At 43.2% G+C, this 19,711-nt stretch overlaps 1 protein-coding gene across 4 annotated transcripts in view; it reads right to left on the reverse strand.

The window, feature by feature from the left end:
• The window catches only part of drosha (drosha ribonuclease III), a 74,279-nt gene that overhangs the window by 25,511 nt on the left and 29,057 nt on the right, over positions 1-19,711 (reverse strand). For all 4 annotated transcript variants that reach the window (XM_029458078.1, XM_029458075.1, XM_029458077.1 and 1 more), the window contains exons 21-24: positions 17,767-17,866; positions 15,832-15,934; positions 9,107-9,177; positions 11-55 (exon numbers count right to left, since the gene is read on the reverse strand). In XM_029458078.1, coding sequence (XP_029313938.1) covers positions 11-55; positions 9,107-9,177; positions 15,832-15,934; positions 17,767-17,866 — 319 coding nt within the window. The remainder of the gene's footprint in view (positions 1-10; positions 56-9,106; positions 9,178-15,831; positions 15,935-17,766; positions 17,867-19,711) is intronic.

Below are 19,711 nucleotides of genomic sequence, written 5' to 3' on the forward strand. Positions count from 1 at the left end.
CTCAACCAACCTGCAGGGGGTGGGGGGGATAGTTGAGCCAGACCTCCTGTAGGCCCTGCAAAGACAGTAAAACAAAAACAGTTCAAATAAACATAATTAAATGACAAAACATACAAATAAATATTAAGTAGCAATTACAGCCTCAAATATGTGTTTTGCTCCACAAATAATTAAGGTCCAGGCTTAAGAACAAAAAACATTGTATGATAATAAGGAGGATTTCTAAGTATTACATTTCTCTTGTTGAATTTCATCAGCCTTGCGCATTTTCTGTGATGCAATGGTAGTTTCATTGGCTACTGCGGTGGACAGGAAACCTTAACACCGACACAAGAGTTATCATTTTATCCTGTATATACAAGGAAAGAAACTGAGATGCTTGGTTAGTAAATGGCTCTGAGATTTCACTTTTCAGTCTTGACAACTCGCTGTTCACCAATATCAGAGAAAGCAGCTCCATCTCACAAAATAACACTTCATTATAAAGTTTGGTTATTTTGTAAATTATTCCACGGACGAAAGAAAGCCAGATTGTGATGATGCAACAGATGGTTCGATGTTGGGGACACTCACTGCATCAACAGCCTCGATGTGGGGCGGTGAGATAACAGCAAATGAGTCTGCATCTCATTTTCAGACCAAGAGGTCTGTATATCGACCGCCCAATTGGGAGTGGGGGGGTGGATTCGAGTGGAAGGCGAGGGGTGTCTGAGGGTTGGTGGGATTTGGCTTTGAGAGGTGCGTTGTCTCTGGAGACGCACATTGACAGTGCTGGACTTGTGCCTCCCCTGGATGTGGAGAGAAATATGTTCAAGATCAACGTGTTTCCTCAACCCTGCTCCGAGGTTACCACACAAGATTGAATGGTAGAAAAGACAGAGGCTGAAAAATAGACAGGGGGAGGGGGGGGGGGGAGAGCGAGAGCGAGAGCGAGAGCGAGAGCGAGAGCGAGAGCGAGAAAGCTGTGGCTCTCAAGTTGTTGCCAAGGACAACGCCAGTCAGAAGCAGTTTTTGGCCTGGGGTCTAATGTTGGGTGAGACATAGTGGTGATAGAGATGTGGCGAGGGCCTCTAAAGTACAGTATCACTCAGGTGTTTAAAAGGTTCAAGGAGATAAACCTTTAAAATGCAGCGTTAGCCCACAGGGAGGGTTGTGTGTGGTCAGCGGCATCCAATGGGCGCCTCATCTTCTCAGCCCACCCAGCTGGCAACCACCCATCGCCTTGAGCAGCCAATGAAAAATTAATGAAAGTGGTGAATGCATTTGAGCAATGCTTCCTTTTGGTTGCTTGCCTCTTGGACTAGAACTGGAGTTGGGAAGCACTAAACACATAGCAGGTATCAAGTCAACACGGAGCCTGCTTGTGAATACAACATGGGCTTTTGACGTAGTGATTTTTGCAGCGTGTCAAACGCACATGAAAGCGATGCATCGAAAAACGCAGGAGGAAGTGAAGTACACACAAGTTGCTTCGGCTTGTGATCGAGGCTTATGATGAAAATCCATCCACAGGGCGCACGCGATCCGCCCACATGCTGTATATAGACCCGAACAGCTAATGTTTCAATTACAGCCATTCCAAAGACAAGGCAGACAATGATTAAGCCAGCATCCAGTGGGGATTTAAGAATAACAACAGGTTTTTTCTCCCTACTCAGTCTCTCTCCCAGCACGATGAAGGTATAATTACTGGGGGTGCAAATCCTCATGTGCAGCAGCTGAATCGTAGCCATTTGGAGGCTGGAGCGCTTGTGCTACAAACAGAAAAAAAGATAAAGAAAACATATGAAAAAACACGTTTGTTTCAACGGCCTACCCATAATGAGCAGAATGAAAGGCAACTTGGTGAAACCTATGATCTCCGTTTTAAAGGTGGGCTTCAATCAGTGCTTCTATAACCCATGAGGGAATGGAGACATAAGCTCAGTCCTGCACACACTCAGGGATCACCAACCAACCATGAATAGTCAACACCACTACACCCACACACACACACACACACACCCCTGGGATTGTTGGCCATCCATGATTGGGACATAATGGTGCTTTTCTCTGACAAGGTCCAATGCTCCTTGACAAATTGGTCTCTAGCTACAGGCTGCCAATCAATCCATCAAACGCAGTAGTGCAGCAGAGAAATCGATAAGAGATAGCGTCGCTAATCAATGCCAACATAAAAGCAGCCCTAAGTCCAAGATGGAGGCTTCTGCCAGTGAACAGTCAAGGTTATCTCCCAAATATGGGATAACTAGTACAGACTCTAGTGAAGTCCACTATGTGATTTAGGGTTGAAGTGAACAGCGAAACCTTTACAATTACATCATTGATGTAAACACTGAGTCTGCCGATAGCTTGATCCAGGACGCCACGATGGAGCAGGTCTCCGTAAAGATGTGGGCAAAACAGTCCCTGATCTCCCGTTGCTGGGTTTGCTTGAGTCTTGATTCATCCATCTTGTTTTCCTAGAACCGGTTATCAGCCAGAAGCAGGCTGGGTAGCGTTAATGGAATAACATCAGGTCTTAGTTGGGTTAGTTTAGCTCCCTCACCTCGTGGGGCATGCCGTTTACTGCTGCACTTTATCCAATCCCCACACTTCCTTGTCGGATGGAGTTGAGTGTATCGCAGAGGCCATACGTGCTCCAGTAATAAATACGAAGACAACATATATCTTTTTTTTTTTTATGTAGCAGGCGCCCACATAGCTCACATGGCAGAGCCCCTCTCTCTCCCCTTTTCCAGTCTATCTGTCCTATCTCTATAATAAATGCTAAAGGCCAAAAAAAAAACATTTGCTTTCATTGCCAGATGGAGATTATTCTCCAAGCTATTACTAAACTAAGGACAGTGGAGAAGGCATACACACTCTCCTTCAAACATTGAACATATTGTCTGTAGCTGTCACACGACAAAGCATACAAATTGAAGAGATATTACCAGAGAACAGAAAGGGACATTGGGGTGTTGAATAGGTAGAGAGTAGCCCAGTGAAAAGAGAAGTAGAGTGTATTGTTTGTGGTTCATGTAACAGAAAATATAAGCACTTACTCATTCTCAAATGGCTGTGATGCCATATTACCAATAGCGACCACCACAGTTCCATGGTGACCGTCTCGGTTGCCACAGCAACCTTTGTTGCATTTGGTCTTTGAGTGTGTATGCTTGTGTGATGGTGTTCATAAAAGCCAACAGATGAGCCCATGGGTAACTAGTGATTTCATCATTATAATGATTGCTCCTCAAGAGGCATTTCCCTCAGGACAGCACAGTGGCATCAACATCTTTTCCCAGCAATATTGCAGACCAGGTTGGGCGCAATCGAGCATCTCCCCCTGAAGAAGATGCTTCCTGCCACTCTGCTGATGCTTTAATAACCTCCACAGTAACATCATTAGCAAATTAGCATCTATTGTTTCCTCCGGGCTTCTGTGTGCAACGAAGCTAGATTCCATCCTCTGCGAGAGCCCTGTTGTTTGGGAAACAGTGCCAGCAAAGGTGATATGTTGAGAAAAAAACAAGGGGACGGAAATAACTGTTGCGCTCCAGCCATGAATGCCATACCAATTACGGAATGACAGAAGGTGAGGGAGAGAGAAAAAACTGGGGGCCACTGTTTGACTGGTTAGTTCTTGAGGTGGAAATTACATGCATGCTTCGTCGTAGGTAGTCAATTCTGAATTTTTACTCCGGGGTTGTGGAGCTTTTGTCTTGACTTGTCATAAGAGTGTAGTAAAACATCTGTGGGGGTAATGACATCCTGGAGTGTTAGAGAGAGGAAAGAATAGAAAGGAAAGACAGAGAAAACAAGAGGGAGCTAAAGAGAGACACCAGCCAGCATCCTGTTGTTACAGAGAGAACAGGAGGGTACAGGATTGATCACCCATGTGTGAATGGAATACCATACCGACAAATAGAAGCGACATAACCTTCCAGACTGTGAAAAATGTAGAGACCTTCAATTTTGCACTGCCTCTCATTAAATTGGTAATGTGCTGTGTGAAGACCCATTCTGACCCATGTTAAGCGAGAAGGGAGGGATTCAAGTGGACCAGCAGACCACAGAGATGCATCTTCCCCTCTGTCCGTCCATCTCTCTGGTCGGCCCACTCCTCACCCATCACACCACATGGCTTGCTTTCTGGTCTGTGTCCATCTGTCTCCTCTCAGCTTTGTATGACAGAGAAGCCATCAGGAGGATTCAGCAGGGGGGGTGACAAGCCAAACTATTTCAATCTTCAGTCTGCATGTCTAAAAACCTCACACTAAAGTTGGAAATCTCTCAACTTGGTTTGCACAAAGATTCTTGGGAATTTCTGTGTGATCTGAACTGTTTTACTTCACCACAGTTGAGCGTATTGACTGCATTTAAAGACTGTGAATTCATCATTGATTGTTATGCACTGTAAGGGGGTTTTTGTAGAGCAACTTTGACTGTGCAAAACGTTGTCACAGTACCACAACTGACATGTCGTCCCCCCCCCCCCGCAGCTCGTTCGATTTCTGAGAATTTTGGATGCTGTCAAAAACAATCCAACCAATAAAATAATGACTTTTACTCACACGGTTCAAAGATTTCCACGTACGACATGTCATAATTCTGTTCATACAATCACACAATAGATTGTTGTATAATAATTTATTGTTAATAATTGATCCATTTGATCTTGCAAAATAGTGCCATTGTAACTGTGACATTGTAACTTTACTATACAGTATTGCACACTTGGAATAACGACACTAAGAGTGTGTAGAGTTAAGTTTATTATAGTAAAAAAAAAAACAATGACAACGAAAGATAAATCATGATTGTGTGGACTGCACCAGATGCTCGTCAAAGGTTTGAACGGGAAATATAATTAATGAGTGTGCAGCAATAAGTCGACTCAGCTTGTGAAACTGTAATGCTACTTGATCAGCAGCCAAAAAGAGAACGAGAGCATTTCACAGACTTATTTAGGGCCCATTCAATAATGCGCAATTTCTTTTAAGCTTCCTAAAAATCAAGGCGAAGCTTCTTGAGGTTTGTTAGTACATTTCACTACGCAGCTTAGTGTTGAATGCCATTCAATAATTCATATACCATAGGTTTGAATCATAACATTATATTTGAGACTTTGTGTTAAATCAAAGAGATTAGTTTGTGGCTTTTTATATGTGGAGTTCCTCAAGGTAAAGTTCTGGGCCCCTATCAGTTTCTTATTTCTTTAACTTCCCCGTCGGTAACATTACGTGTCATCTCAACTGTTATTGTTACGCAGATACGATGGTGTCTCTATTTATTGTTATGCAGATAACTATACAGGACTGTCTCAGAAAATTAGAATATTGTGATAAAGTTCTTTATTTTCTGTAATGCAATTAAAAAAACAAAAATGTCATACATTCTGGATTCATTACAAATCAACTGAAATATTGCAAGCCTTTTATTATTTTAATATTGCTGATTATGGCATACAGCTTAAGAAAACTCAAATATCCTATCTCTAAATATTAGAATATCATGAAAAAGTATACTAGTAGGGTGTTCAACGAATCACTCGAATCGTCTAATTAACTCGAAACACCTGCAAGGGTTTCCTGAGCCTTGAAAAACACTCAGCTTGGTTCAGTAAACTAAATCACAAGTATGGGGAAGACTGCTGATCTGACTGCTGTCCAGAGGACCATCATTGACACCCTCCATCAGGAGGGTAAGACACAAAAAGAAATGTCTCAAAGAGCAAGCTGTTCACAGAGTGCAGTTTCAAAGCACATCCACAAAAAGTCTGTTGGAAGGGGGAAATGTGGCAGGAAACGCTGCACAACCAAGAGAGATGACCGCAGCCTTAACAGCATTGTGAAGAAGAGTCGCTTCCAGAATTTGGGGGAGCTTCAAAGACAGTGGACTGAAGCTGGAGTCCAGGTATCAAAAGCCACTGTTCACAGACGTGTCCGGGAAATGGGCTACAATAGCCGTATTCCCATGGTCAAGCCACTTCTGAACTCAAGACAACGGAAGAAGCGTCTGACTTGGGCTATGGAAATGAAGCACTGGACAGTTGCAGAGTGGTCCAAAGTCCTCTTTTCAGACGAAAGCAAGTTTTGTATTTCATTTGGAAGTCAAGGCGCCAGAGTCTGGAGAAAGGCTGGAGAGGAGCAAAATCCAAGTTGCTTGAAATCCAGTGTGAAGTTCCCACAGTCAGTGATGGTTTGGGGAGCCATGTCAGCTGCTGGTGTTGGTCCACTGTGTTTCATCAAGCCCAGAGTAAATGCAGCTGTGTACCAAGAGATTTTAGAGCACTACATGCTTCCGTCTGCTGAAAAGCTCTATGGAGATGAGGAATTCATTTTCCAGCATGATCTGGCACCTGCCCACAGTGCCAAAACCACCAGTAACTGGTGTACTGACCATGGCATTACTGTCCTCGATTGGCCTGCCAATTCCCCTGACCTGAACCCCATAGAGAATATGTGGGGTATTGTGAAGAAGAAGCTGAAAGACACCAGACCCATCAATGCTAATGAGCTAAAGGCCGCTATTGAAGCATCCTGGGCATCCATAACACCTCAACAATGCCACAGGCTGATTGCCTCCATGCCACGCCGCATTGATGCAGTAATCCGTGCAAAAGGATTCCCAACCAAGTACTGAGTGCATTAATGGACATTTTCAAATGTTTGATTTTGTTTTGCTGTTATAAATCTTTTTTTTTACTTGGTCTGAGGAACTATTCTAATTTTTTGAGATAGGATTTTTGAGTTTTCTTAAGCTGTAAGCCATAATCAGCAATATTAAAATAATAAAAGGCTTGCAATATTTCAGTTGATTTGTAATGAATCCAGAATGTATGACATTTTTGTTTTTTTAATTGCATTACAGAAAATAAAGAACTTTATCACAATATTCTAATTTTCTGAGACAGTCCTGTATATACACACAATTTGACCATGTGTGAATCACATCATTTTGTATTCTGTGCCTTGATGACATAAGAAAACGGTTATATCGTTAAACTTCTGAAACCGGACAGATGTTTGTTTTTTTACTTTGAAGGCCATGTACAAAGGGTCATCAAATGATGTCGTTTATCCTTTTTAGATTAGGAGAAAGTTATTTATGCTTCCATTCCTTGTATCGAACACTTTAATTCCCTGCTTTCTTGCATAAACTGCAAAGCTCGCACTCATCTCCAGCAGTTCAAAATGCTGAAGAGACACTTTAAAGTAGAACAAAGAATACAGATCACATATCCCACATTTGGCCAATCTTTTACAGGCTCCCATTAGATTTTAGAATTGATTTTAAGATCTTGCTTTTTTTCTTCACTTGAAAGGTTTAGCTCTCGTCTAGTCCTGTTTACATCTCTGAGTCCTTAATCACCATTAATCCTGTGATGCAGTTTTATAGTTATTACTTGTACTATTATATAAAATACTGTTGGATTTCATCTAAGATTGAGCACAATTTTAACAATTCAGAATCTGATATCGTACCCATTGTCATGTGGGCTCTTTTTTCCCATAAAACAAGCTGCTAATACACCCCGTCTTTATCTTTTCTTTACTCATTCAAACTGTTTGCTCCATCTGGAAATTCTATCATAAGCACAGCTAACTTTCGTCTCATCTGTTTTTCTCTCCGAGTGATGAAACGCACAAAATAACAGCAGGTATCTTTTGTAGCCATGGGATATCAATGTGTTCAATGCTGCCAGTTATTTTGCATTAGAAGACATGTTTGTGAGCGCATGTTTCTCTTTGTCTGTATGCTGATTTTTATTTTTAAACAGTCTTGATGGTGACAGTCCACCCGTCCTCTGCCTACACTAATAGTTGCTGCTCTGCTCTTAATATGAAGGTTACTTATAATAAGTACTTGACATGTTGCAGTTTCTTTAAATGCACATCTGTTCAGCAACAAAAGGAAGTCTTTACAAGAGAATCTCCAATTCACCATAACTGCTGTCGACTTTCACGGCCAGAGGAAGACAGTAAAACAGATCCAAGGACGTTTCAGCTACCCACATGGAAACAATACTCTTCGGTTGGCACTCAAACACAACAGCTAGCCACACAATAGAAAATACTCAGAGAGAATTCAGCCAAGCATGGAGACAAATCAAGGCTAAATGTTGTGTCAATTAAAGTGAGAAAATGGTAAATAAAAGCTCAAATCCCCCAGAAAATTGGTCAAATGTTTGGTCTTGAACCATGAAGAATATCAAGTTAATTAGAAAGTTACTGTATTTCAATATTTCAATCAATGTAAATAGATTTTATATTTCCAGCAAATGTGTTTGTTGCAGGGATGATCCCCAATTACTGATAATCTTCCCCAGTTGTTTTGTGGTGTGTGGTTGTCAAAGATTTAGCCCAGACGCCTCTGATCTGGTCTCTTAAAAATCAAACATATGGGATCAAACATGCTTCAGCCATGTGTCCTGTCGTGTGGGAGTCACCAACCTGATCTCAGACCAACACCCACAATAGCTTATTAGAAACAAAGTCTGCCGTTACATACTAGATGTGCTGCGAGTCATTTAATTGACTCATAACATTTCTTGCCAAGATAGATGCAAATACTGATCCATTCATCAATTATTCATGCCTGCTGATCACACACACAAACACACTTGCAAACAATAGCAGGTGTCCTGCTCAAGACGGGCAAATTGCAATGTTCCACACCTCCAGTTAATTTCACAAGATATACAAGCCACACTATGGCTCGTCGAGATTTCCCTTTTTCTCAGTCCTATTGTTATATCTTTGTGCATATCAGTGTAGTGCACACAATAAGCAGCTAGTCAAAAGTACTGCGGGGTAAAGAGAGATTATACGAGATCCCAGGTTCTGAGGCTGGCAGGGCCTCAGTATCCTGCAATATGTGGCGCTTGCCAAAACATGCCGTGTGGGTTTGAGCAAATACAAGAGGCAGGATCGGTGAAAACACGACAGTTATGTCTTCCACAAATCAAATAAGGAACATTGTGTTTCGTGTGTCCACAGCTCGTCTCTACGACTGATGAGTAGAGTGTTCACAAAAAGAAAAAGACACACGCTCAGGCAAATACGCATACGAGTGGGCAAAGGAAAGCAAATTAGAGGCGAGTAATATATTTAGTTACCTCTGTCTTGAAGAGCAGTCTTCCAAAGAGCTGCCGGGACTCCTCCAAACCTCCTTCCAAATACACAGCACCTAAAAAAAAACCAGAGTATTGGTGTGAAATTGTGTAGGATACTTTCTATAACAAGCGAAACTCACACACACAATTAAAAGTAACTCTGAAAAGCATTACATTCCCCCAGTGCAACGCTGGAGTGAAACATATCTAGCAATTCTGAGGCAATTTCAGACTTCTCTCCTAATGGAAAACTTTCAATTAATTGAACACGGAAATGAGTTATAATTGCTTTATTAAAAGTAGGAGTGCATTTTTATTGCTTTTTTTAGCGGTGAAAACGACCTTGGGTCCCCGTGCAGATCCACCTCGCCCTCGTGCGAGAGCGGGGGGAAGGGGAGGAGGGGGAGGAGGAGAGCAAGGGATGGTTGCATCACCACACTCGGTTGGCTAAGGTCACATAACCATTACACTGGAGGTCGGCTGAGCCCGTGTCACATGCTTCGGCATGAATAGGCCTGACAAACGCAAACAAGCCCACATACACGCGTGTGTACCACATGATCAAACGAAAACACAACATGTGTACGCGCACACACACACACACACACACACACACACACACACACACACACACACACACACACACAGTCCTAAATTGCAGAGAGCTGCTGTCACAGCAAGCAAAGAACAAGACAAGTATCCCAAATGTCTCTATGGGAATGATATGCAGCATCTCCGGTTCACTCAGTTGCAATAATCAGCACCTTTGCACGAGACAACTCTCCTTTGTGCGTTTTGTTGTTTTGCTCTTCCACTGTTTCTACTAAAATCAGTGGAACTATCACGGTGCCTTTAAGCGGCGCACAACTTCGAACCATCACACTTAGGGTGGCTCATTCAATTTAGAAAGCAATAACCACCTGGCAAATTGGGTATACAATCGTGCAGCGGTTTTTATTATGTGCATAAATGAGCCAGTGGAAATGGGGCGCGGTGCGGTTGCAAGTCTAAATGCGCAAACTGCTTTCATGGACGACATCAAAAACATATGAGGGATTCATCATCCGGGGAGGGAAACTGCTTTCAGATGGCTAACAGGCCATTTGCACACACACACACACACACATACACAGACACACACACACACACAGTGAAGATGCAGCCTACATAACCAAAACCATAAAGAAATACAAACAAACCACCTAGCACAAAGACAAACACAAATGCACACCCACTCTATCTGCCTTCCATGCCCTTTACTTCTAAACAGAGAAGGAAATTACTGCCAGACATTGGCCAAATGTTTTGTAAAATTTGATTAAGCCTGACAACTTTGTCTCATCCTAGCAGCTACTTTGGCAAATAACAGGCTCTCATACATTTGAATGCCCTTTGCTAATACAAAAATCTGGCTGAGTGCTAAAATAATGAAAGCAGCTTGTGAACTTGGAAGGTACCAGTTCATTTGGTTTTTACACCAATGCAATTCCTGCAATGCTTATGACCATTTACGTCCGTAAATCAATATCTATAAATCTAAACTCCTTTTGAAGTCCACACACGCAGCAGCCACTACACCAGATGCAGATGTGTATCTGTAAGCGGGGCTTCTGTAATCTTGGCATGTCGGTGCGATGCGTCTTACTGAGGCTGACCGCATAAGGCTCGGGAGAGGGGAGCGGTTCTTCACAGGATGTTTTCCACTAAGCATCAGCACTGAGATTTGTGGTTTTACCATAATGTGGACCTCAGTTCTAGACGCTGCTACCGAGCAGATGTTTCCTCTGGAGACCAGCTGTGGGAGGATAAGAACTCCCTCCTAGGACCAAGTTTTGAATGTCTTTCAACCATAACTCATGATGCATTCATGTGTGTGAACACTGACGGCAGGTTGGTGTGGGTGGGACCAGGAGGCACTTTTCTTCATGTTTTGATGACACAGCAGATTCGAAGATTTCCCCAAATGGAGGCCTCAAAGTCGTTGAAACTTAAAGTTTTTTCCTCTTATTAGACTTTTAAAACTTATTCCAAAAGGAAGGAGAAGGTGGGGTAAGCAAGGAGGAAGGTAGAAACCAGGAGAGCCTCAAGGGATTTAAAAAAGGTATTAAAAATCTCAAAGCAACACCTTTGGTGTCAATCAAAGCCTGTGGATGAAGAAACCAAGATATTCAGTTAATTCTAGCGAGAACACTTTTGACAAGGCGGCTGTCCGTGCAAAAAGTGTGCCTCAAAGCGATGCAATCAATCGCACAACTTGCTGCAATCATTAAACGGAGATCTGTGCTTCACAGTCCACCCCCATCAGCCTGCAAAGTTGCAGCTGACGCCCTGAATACACACAGCTCACAAAGACGCCCAGCCAACTCAACAGGCAATTATATGCTAGCATCTCTCCGCAGCTCATCTTGCAGTAACATCATGCCCGGGCCAAATCACTCTGCAGTCTCAGGGCTCCGGCACATTCAGCCCACCGACTCGTCCGCCCTGCCAGGGAAGCCAGCGCACGATAAAGGAGGCCTACTACGAGTGGGGTGAACCTGCCTGGAATATGCACAGGCAGAATCACTGACACTGCGCTGGAGTGTGCACTGGATGCCCTTTTCAAACTTCAAAGAAAATGTGATTGATTCAAATCTATTTAGTTTTAGCTTTTAAATACAAATAACACTTAAGGCATAGCTTTAAGAACCTAAACCTCAGTGTACTCCAATTCTTTTGAGGTAGATGGTCATCTTTACGCTGCTCTTTACTTTGAAGATGTGTTAAGCTGCTGAGCTTAACCTCTTAGAAGGTGGGCGAATTTACCTGAAAATACCTCCAAACGACACCCAAAGTAAATTGAAAGCTGCTCTTCAACCATTTGCACCAGCTGCATGACTTTGGTCTCATTCAAAAGATAACTCTCTTATTGTACTCTCTTAATCACTCCAAGTGCTTCTTCACTGAGTAATAGTGGTCTGAATATACTGAATTAGAAGAAAATACACTCGGTCTGAAGTTTGTTGTTGAAAAAGATGTCTGAAGATGGTACAGCTGGTAGTTATGAGCTGAAGTACACAATAGACACATAGAACCAAGTGTTATCAAGTTCACCACCCAATTTCAGATAAAAAGGGATAAAAAGTTAATTTATCAGACAGGTTTGTCCAAGAGTAACACCAGGCGTACACCAACTGTGCAATATGTACCGTACATATAATATTTATTAAGAAATATTATTTGTATCTACCGCTATTATATACCCATATTCCCTGTTAGTAGTAATCACACAGAGTAAGTGAAGTATAAAGATTTGTTTTTCTAATATTTTTATGTATTTCTTTCTGTACAATAAATAATAAATATTATTTAGAAAAAACAAACCAAGGGAAGTGACGCATCTAACGGAAGAGGCTCTCATTTTCTATACGATGCGCGCGCCACCAGGACGCTGAGCTTTGTAACAAAAGAAGAGGGTGGGCACTTTCTTCTCAAGTTGACACTCATTGGCTCATGTAAAAAACCCATCGAAGCTCCGATTGGCTAACAGTCTAATGCAGACAGCCGACTGTACCACTGTTATGTTTAGGAATAGAACTCTAATGTCTGTGGGCTTTCAGTGACCAATAAAAACCCAGAGTCAGGGGCATATGAAAGACCAGCGGCAGACAGTCACATTAATAACCTAGAATGAATTATTCAAAAACGCTCAGGCTCTAATCCATCAAATAATATATTAAGCCGTTCCCTCTCGGCTCGATGGGGCTGAAGCAGCAGACGGACACAGAAAGCAACACATTAAAGGAAACCAAACCAAAACATGAAAATAGCATTTTCACCACGGCAACGACAAAGGCGGGCTGAGTGCATTGTAACATCAAACATCTTACTTTTCACAAATGACGCTTGGAGCGGGGGGGGACAAAAAAAAAAGAGTGCGCGCAAGAAACCAACTCCACCGCTGCTACCCATCGCAGCAATTAACAAAGGGAGCAGCACTCGCTCAATGAATACACCGGCTGCATTGTGCATGAATCTGATATTCAGCAAGTGAGAGATAATCCTTTCTCTCCGTTCTTTTAATAGGAAGAGCTTAGAGAGGGCCCTCACAAAGGTTCACCATCTGTATCCCCCATGGCTGCTGGCGGCGCATAATCCACAGATCAACTGTACAAGGAAATTAGGGCCATAAAAACAGAGTGGGGCCCTCTTTTCTTCTTCTCCTCAATTCTTTTCAAACAGTTCGGGGAGGAAGGAAGCGACGTGTCTTATCGGGGGAAAAGACCTGTGAGGGAAACAGGAGGGCAACAGGCGTGCAGAGTTTCTATGAATAAGCAGAGGGAGAAAGTGGTTTCTAAAGACGAGGAGGTAAAGTGGGCAAGAGCAGAAGTACAGAGGGAGAGTGTGAGAGATAGAAAAAGGGGGAGGGGGGGGTGTACAGAATGGGAGGTGCGCAGGGCAAAAGAGCCCAAATGAGAATGGCCCACTCCGGCAGAAGTTAATGACAGGGGATCAGAAAAGCAAGATTTCCATTCAACACTTTGAATTATTCAGGGTTGCAGGGCACCCATTTGCATTGCAGATGCCTTTGCTTTCCATTCCTCTACCGCTCTCCCTCCCTTCCTTCCTCCTCTCTCTGCAGCTCTCTCCCTTTCTTTCCGCCTCTGTCTCGAGCAAGAGAGTGGCCCTGCCTCGGGGTTAGGAGATACATTCTCGGCTCCGTGGAGGAAAAGCTTTGCCCATGCAAAGCAGGAGATTATCTGCCATTTCCAACAAAGCCAAGGTTCAATGGTCACTGTGGCGAGGAAACAAATAAAACAAAGGTCAGAAAACATGCACAGTAAGCCGCTAAAGCTACCGTCCACTGCCTTGGAAATATTATCAGCCTGTCATATTCCATCACAGCTTTCAGGGTACCAAAAGAAGCCCATTTGAATTCTACGCATATTCTCGCTAGGAGGGGGAAAAAAAGCGTGTTCAAATAGAAAAAACATTCAAAATGATGGTACCTTCAGACAACAAGGCAGCGACACGTCTGCAAGTGCATGTCTGTTGATGTGGCGCCTGCTGCTTTTAGAAAAGCGGTGGTTGACGTCTCTGTCAGATGGAAAACATGCGTGAGGATGACATGACAGCGTTTGTGAGCCCCTCGCACCATCCTACGGCACACGTGTGTCTCGTGAGGAGAAAATGCTCTCTCCGATGAGAGTTGGAGGGCTGGGGGGGGATGAGGAGGTTGGAGATGACAGAGCGACACGATGACTCATCATCTGCGTGGCACATCTTTCACCTAATAACACCCAAACTCTAGATCACAGGGGGGGGGGGAACAGAGAGATGGAGGAACGCAAAGGGACACAAAGAGTAAGGCAGAGACAGGGGAGCGTGGAGACAGATAGACTGCTCAACGACAAGGTCTTAAAGGAGGCGTTTGAGCTAAAAAAAACAAACTGAAATGAAGATGACAAAAGTCTCAGTGAAAGAAGAGAGGCAACATCAGACGGCATTCTCAATGCAAGTGACTTTGTGCGTCTGGAATCTGTGTGTGTGTGTGTGGATGTTTTGCCCCTCAGAATGCGTGTCTGTGGCGTCGGAGGGGGGTGGGGTGATATTTTTGAGTTAGTAATCCAGAGCCCATCACCACAGGGTGCTCTCCGACAGCGGTTTTCTCGCAGGTTCCTTTATAACTGCTGTTTATTCATCACTTTTATTAAGTTGAAATTGGAGATGGAAGACGAGAGAGGGAGGGGAAGAAAGAAAGAGGCATCCAGTGTCGTGGCCCTGCTGCCTTGCTCGGATGTGTGCAGCGGTGAGGCGGCGGCGGCGACAGCCACGGGACAGAATAGATTATGGCTTCGTCTCTGCCGATAATGAACCCGTAACAAGTTCGGGGGCCCCGGGGCCGACAGGGGGCTGTGGTGCCAGTCAGCACTTTCCACCGCCACTCTTTGCGCACTGCTGTTTTGGTGCAGGGGGAGGGAGGCGAGGAAGATCTCTTTTAAAGCCACCCACTTTCAGTATCTATCATCAGGGGAGCGCAGAGATGGCTGCACTGGTTCAATCAAGATGGTGATAAGATGAGGAAAGCTGCCGACTCTGCAGTTCTCTAGGAGTGAGGCTTAGCTTAGCGCTGCCCATGGGGTTGGATGGAGAGAGGGAGACGGTCCCCACCAAGAGTGTTCTGTGCGTATGGTTTTAAGCACGGGGTCCTGATCACTGCACAAGCTCTATCGTTGAACTGCCAGTGAGATGAAACGCAAGCTTGTGTATGTGTGTTTGGCGTGGGTAAAGGAGAGCAGCGCTCTGGGGATTGCCTTGTCCAGCCAGAGGTCAAACAACACCTCCTGAGATCAATAAAGCTGGAACGTTTCCAGGGCCTAATGGGAGAGGCACTGCCACCATTTACACAGCTCAACTGTGAACCTCAACTAAAACTATTAAAAGATTCCATTTTATTCAAAGCACATGAAGTTAGCGGGCGATTAAACACATTAATGCATGGAAGCATTAGCATTATAAATACCTACGTGCGGCTGCAAAGTCCAGCAAAGCAGCACTTCACTAAAGCTACAGTGTTGAACCGCCACCTAATCTTTGTGTTGTGTTCATAAGAGCGGAGAGAAAGTATTTGTTTTCAGCATATGTAAATGTATCCTTTTAGGAATAGATTTACATATTTAGTTCACTCAAAATGCATTCCTCTTTTTTGTTCTCCCCGGCTTCTATCTTGATCTCGGGGGGAATCTCACCGATAAGAGCCTCAAAGCAGTTGGCCATGGCGTGCCGCAGGTCCGACTCCCGGCACAGATCTGGTCCGTGAGCGTAGAGCATGAAGCGATCTAACTCCAGTTTCTGTAAAAGACAAACACATTCATATCAGTATGCCTCCACCGACACCTCAGTAATAGCCTCTTGAAAAAGTAATAGCATTTTTTGGTATTGCACATTTTCATAGGCTCTCTATGGAAAACAAAGGGGGCCAAAAAAAGGGGGCCAAAAAACTCGAGGGAAATGAAAAAGATTGCCTGCCCTTGCTGGAAAAGGTTCTACTTCATGGCACTGACAGATGTGCCCATGTGTTGTCCAGCTGTGGCATGATGCAGCGCAGGAGGAAAATGTTCCCTCACACACACCACATTACACTGGAACACACACAGACGTGCTAGACAATCCCAAGACAAATTGTGAAACAGTACAGTGGTGACCTTCATTCTGTCTGAAGCGTACAGAGTTCTTTTCACTGGCAAACCACTTTTTACAATAACATACATTAGAACTATAAGTACATATAACAGTAGAGGACTGAGAGCTGCCCGACAACAGACCTACTCCGTCAATAAGGTTCAAATTAAGACACTCTAGTAATCTATTACTGAGCTTATACATATGTATTATTGGGTTATAATCGTAATAACAATGCCCAACGTAGTATTTATCTCTGTGCTACTACGTTACCTCATATTCCTGTATTTGACATACAAATATTGTGTGTGCAAATATATTCAATGTATATTTAATTGTGTATCGATCTTTACAAGTTCAATCCAGCACACAATATGATCTACTTGCAGTACGATCATTGTACAGAGTATACTCAATACATGTCAGAGTATGGTCCTATCGTTTTGTTTCGTCTAGAGCTCGTTGGCAAATCGATTATAAAAATAATCTAAATTATCTTCATAATCGACTAATGGTCGGTAATTTCTCAAGCAAAAATGGCAGCGATCGCTGTTTTCAGACTCTCAAATATGGAGATTTGCTGCATTAATAAGTGCTGTGTGGGATGTTGTGGGTCAGTCAAACTTTCTGCAACTTTTTTCTTTGAGCCACGTCAAAAGTAGCCCAACTTGAGTTTACTGGCAGTGCACCACAGACAACTACCCGACAGAAAACAGTCAGGGTGCTATTTAATTATGGCTGATAACTGTTGGTGGTATCCCACCCCCCATGATTGCACACACAAATTAAATCACAATTCATAAATACTCCAACTCAGAGGGAAACCGTTCTGACTTTTAAGCTTTCCAAGTGAAGTGGCGGATTGTGCCGTCGCTCGCTGAAGATATTTTTTGAAAGATAATTGCGAGTGTTCTTGAGCAGACGGCTTTAGAGAAGCCTGGTAAACAACTTGGCAACGTCGAACACTGTATCACACTCACTTTACCGCGAGCGGCAAATTGAAACAAGCCAAACTGCTACACAGCACTAATGCAGATTCGGGCGGCTGCATCTTTGTATTCAGCAGGGAGCAACATGAAAGATTGAAGTTTTTAATTGCTTTCTCCACATCACGGGACGATTATTGTTGTGTTCTTTACAAACGTGCCAGTGAGTGCGGCTTGGCTGTACAACGCTGCCAGCAAGAGAGAGAAGGAGGGAAGAAAGGGGGCACGGCGATAACAGGAACTGGAGAGTGTTTCAGGAAGACTTCTAGGGGCCCATAGGGACCCCAGCCGCACTAGTCTAGTACTCCAAAACAACAACCTTTTAACTCCAATTACAAACCTGAGGGGGCAAAAAAAAAAAAAGGGGTAGGGATGGCAGCAAGACAAAATTACCCTTTTCCCCGGTGTCCCCTTAAGAAGAAGCAAAGTCATAACGGCAAGACAGAAAACAATAACACTGTCTCAAACATGTTCTTCTGCTTTGACCTGCTGAGGGAGGACTTGTTAGGAGCTAACCTTAGCTAGCATGGCTAAGTGCTGGTTCTGTACGATGGCGGTTCTGTAGGTGGCCAGGCCGCCCTCCTCCAAACTGGGGAAAAGGTAGTACAAGTGGACACTGTGGACAGATGAATGAAAGCAGATTAGAACAGTTGAACGAGTCGCTGGATGTCATTGAGAACAAGGTTCCTTCAGCTCAAGGCAAAGTAGATTTAATGAAATTTAAGTCCAATTTTACACATAATTTCTCCACGATCTAGATTTGTGTGACCTTAATGCAACGCTTTTGTTTTTTTAATAGATTTTACATCAACAGGAACAATTCATAAAAGCCTACTTCCCATGTCTTTGAAAGATTGATTTAAGACATTTTAATAATAATTAGGCCTTATTTTTAGATGACTGAATTTAATGCATTTTAAGACTTTTTAAGGATCGGCAGGAACCCTGGAGAATATTCTATTTTTCTTTGTCAGGGCATTTATTTATTTCATGAATACAAAGATAACACCGTTGTTTTATTCTTAAAACAACAGTAAAAGTGGTAAATCTAGTCAAAAAGAGGATGTGTAATGAAGAAATGTGGATGTTCAACTTTCTGAACTGTAGTCAGGTACAAACGGTTAGATATTTGTTTAAATTGCCTGCATTTACCGATTTTGACAAGAGCGCCTAATTAATTTCCCAGAGATTCAAGCCCTTCCAGGTCTGTGTTGGAACCCAGAAATGGCCGCAGACGCTTCAGTAGTTCCACAGCTGGGTTCCGGGCGAGCAGGTTCCATTTTCATTACGGTCCAGCGTCTCCCTAACCACGGCGTATCATTTGATTTCATTTGAATTACAGCAGGCCATTTAATTCAGTCATTTCTAATCAATGCAAAGAGAGGAAAGCAGGTGGTGTTCTGTTTTCCAAATGCATGAGAGGTCTATTTGTCAGGGTATTGTGGTCTTAGTGTGAAAACAAAGCACTTGGAATTATTAAAAACCACTTGTGTGTAATGAAAAATAATTAGAGCAGAGACTGAGGTTTGCAGGCAAAAGTGTCAGTCGCAGAAAGTGGCTAACTGGCTACGTAGCATTGTGACGTCAACATGGCCTTTAATGCATCGACCCCACGGACAGCAGAACAATACAGGATCATTAAGTGAACATAAAAGCTGAAGCTCTCTTAACTCTGAAACTTATGAGATCCATTTATGCGTAAAAATAAAAAGTGTTTTTAATGCAATTCCAGAGACGGCTTTTATCTTGCTAATCATTACTATTTGAAAAACGTACCTGAGCTTTAATAACTTCTAATTAAATATTTACTTTTTTCAGAAACAGGATCGCAAATATTGCAAGTAGACTTATTTTTTTTACATCATCTTCCGACCCTTCTTTTTCTTTTTAAACGATGCTGTAACCCCTTCTGTTCAACACTAAGTCCCTGTGTTGGGGCTATTCAAATGTGCAAAATATTCTGTTGGCTGGACAGCAGAGGCACAGATAGCCTCTGAGGGCAGCGCGCACTGGAGGTGCACAAGGCAGCTGGATCTGCTGTAGCCATTTAACTGGACAAGAGGCTGCTAAATAATTCAGCGGGCCAGAGCGTAGGCCAAGCATGTCTCGTCAGACGCTAACAATCAAAGAAGGAAGAAGTGGGAGGAAGGAGGGAGAGAGGCTAAACACGGCCAAAGATAACCAGAGAAACAGAGGCTAAGCACCTTCTGTGTAACACTGTTCCTGCTGCACAAGGAGCTAAAGCGGCGTCCTGTGTAACCCAGTGTCACCTCCTATTACACTTTAATTCATTCATCAGTGTTCACTGTTGTGAAAGTGTTGGCATCCACGGCTACAAATTAGCTTTTGGCAGTAGACGATATGCTGTTTGGCAAATGAAAGTCAGATAAAGAAATATATTCTTCCGTTTTGCTAACTTATGTAAGTACTACGCCCTGCTGCCAGAGAGAGAGAGAGCCCT

This window comes from Cottoperca gobio, chromosome 20 (genome assembly GCF_900634415.1).
Source record: "Cottoperca gobio chromosome 20, fCotGob3.1, whole genome shotgun sequence".
Lineage (NCBI taxonomy): Eukaryota > Metazoa > Chordata > Actinopteri > Perciformes > Bovichtidae > Cottoperca > Cottoperca gobio.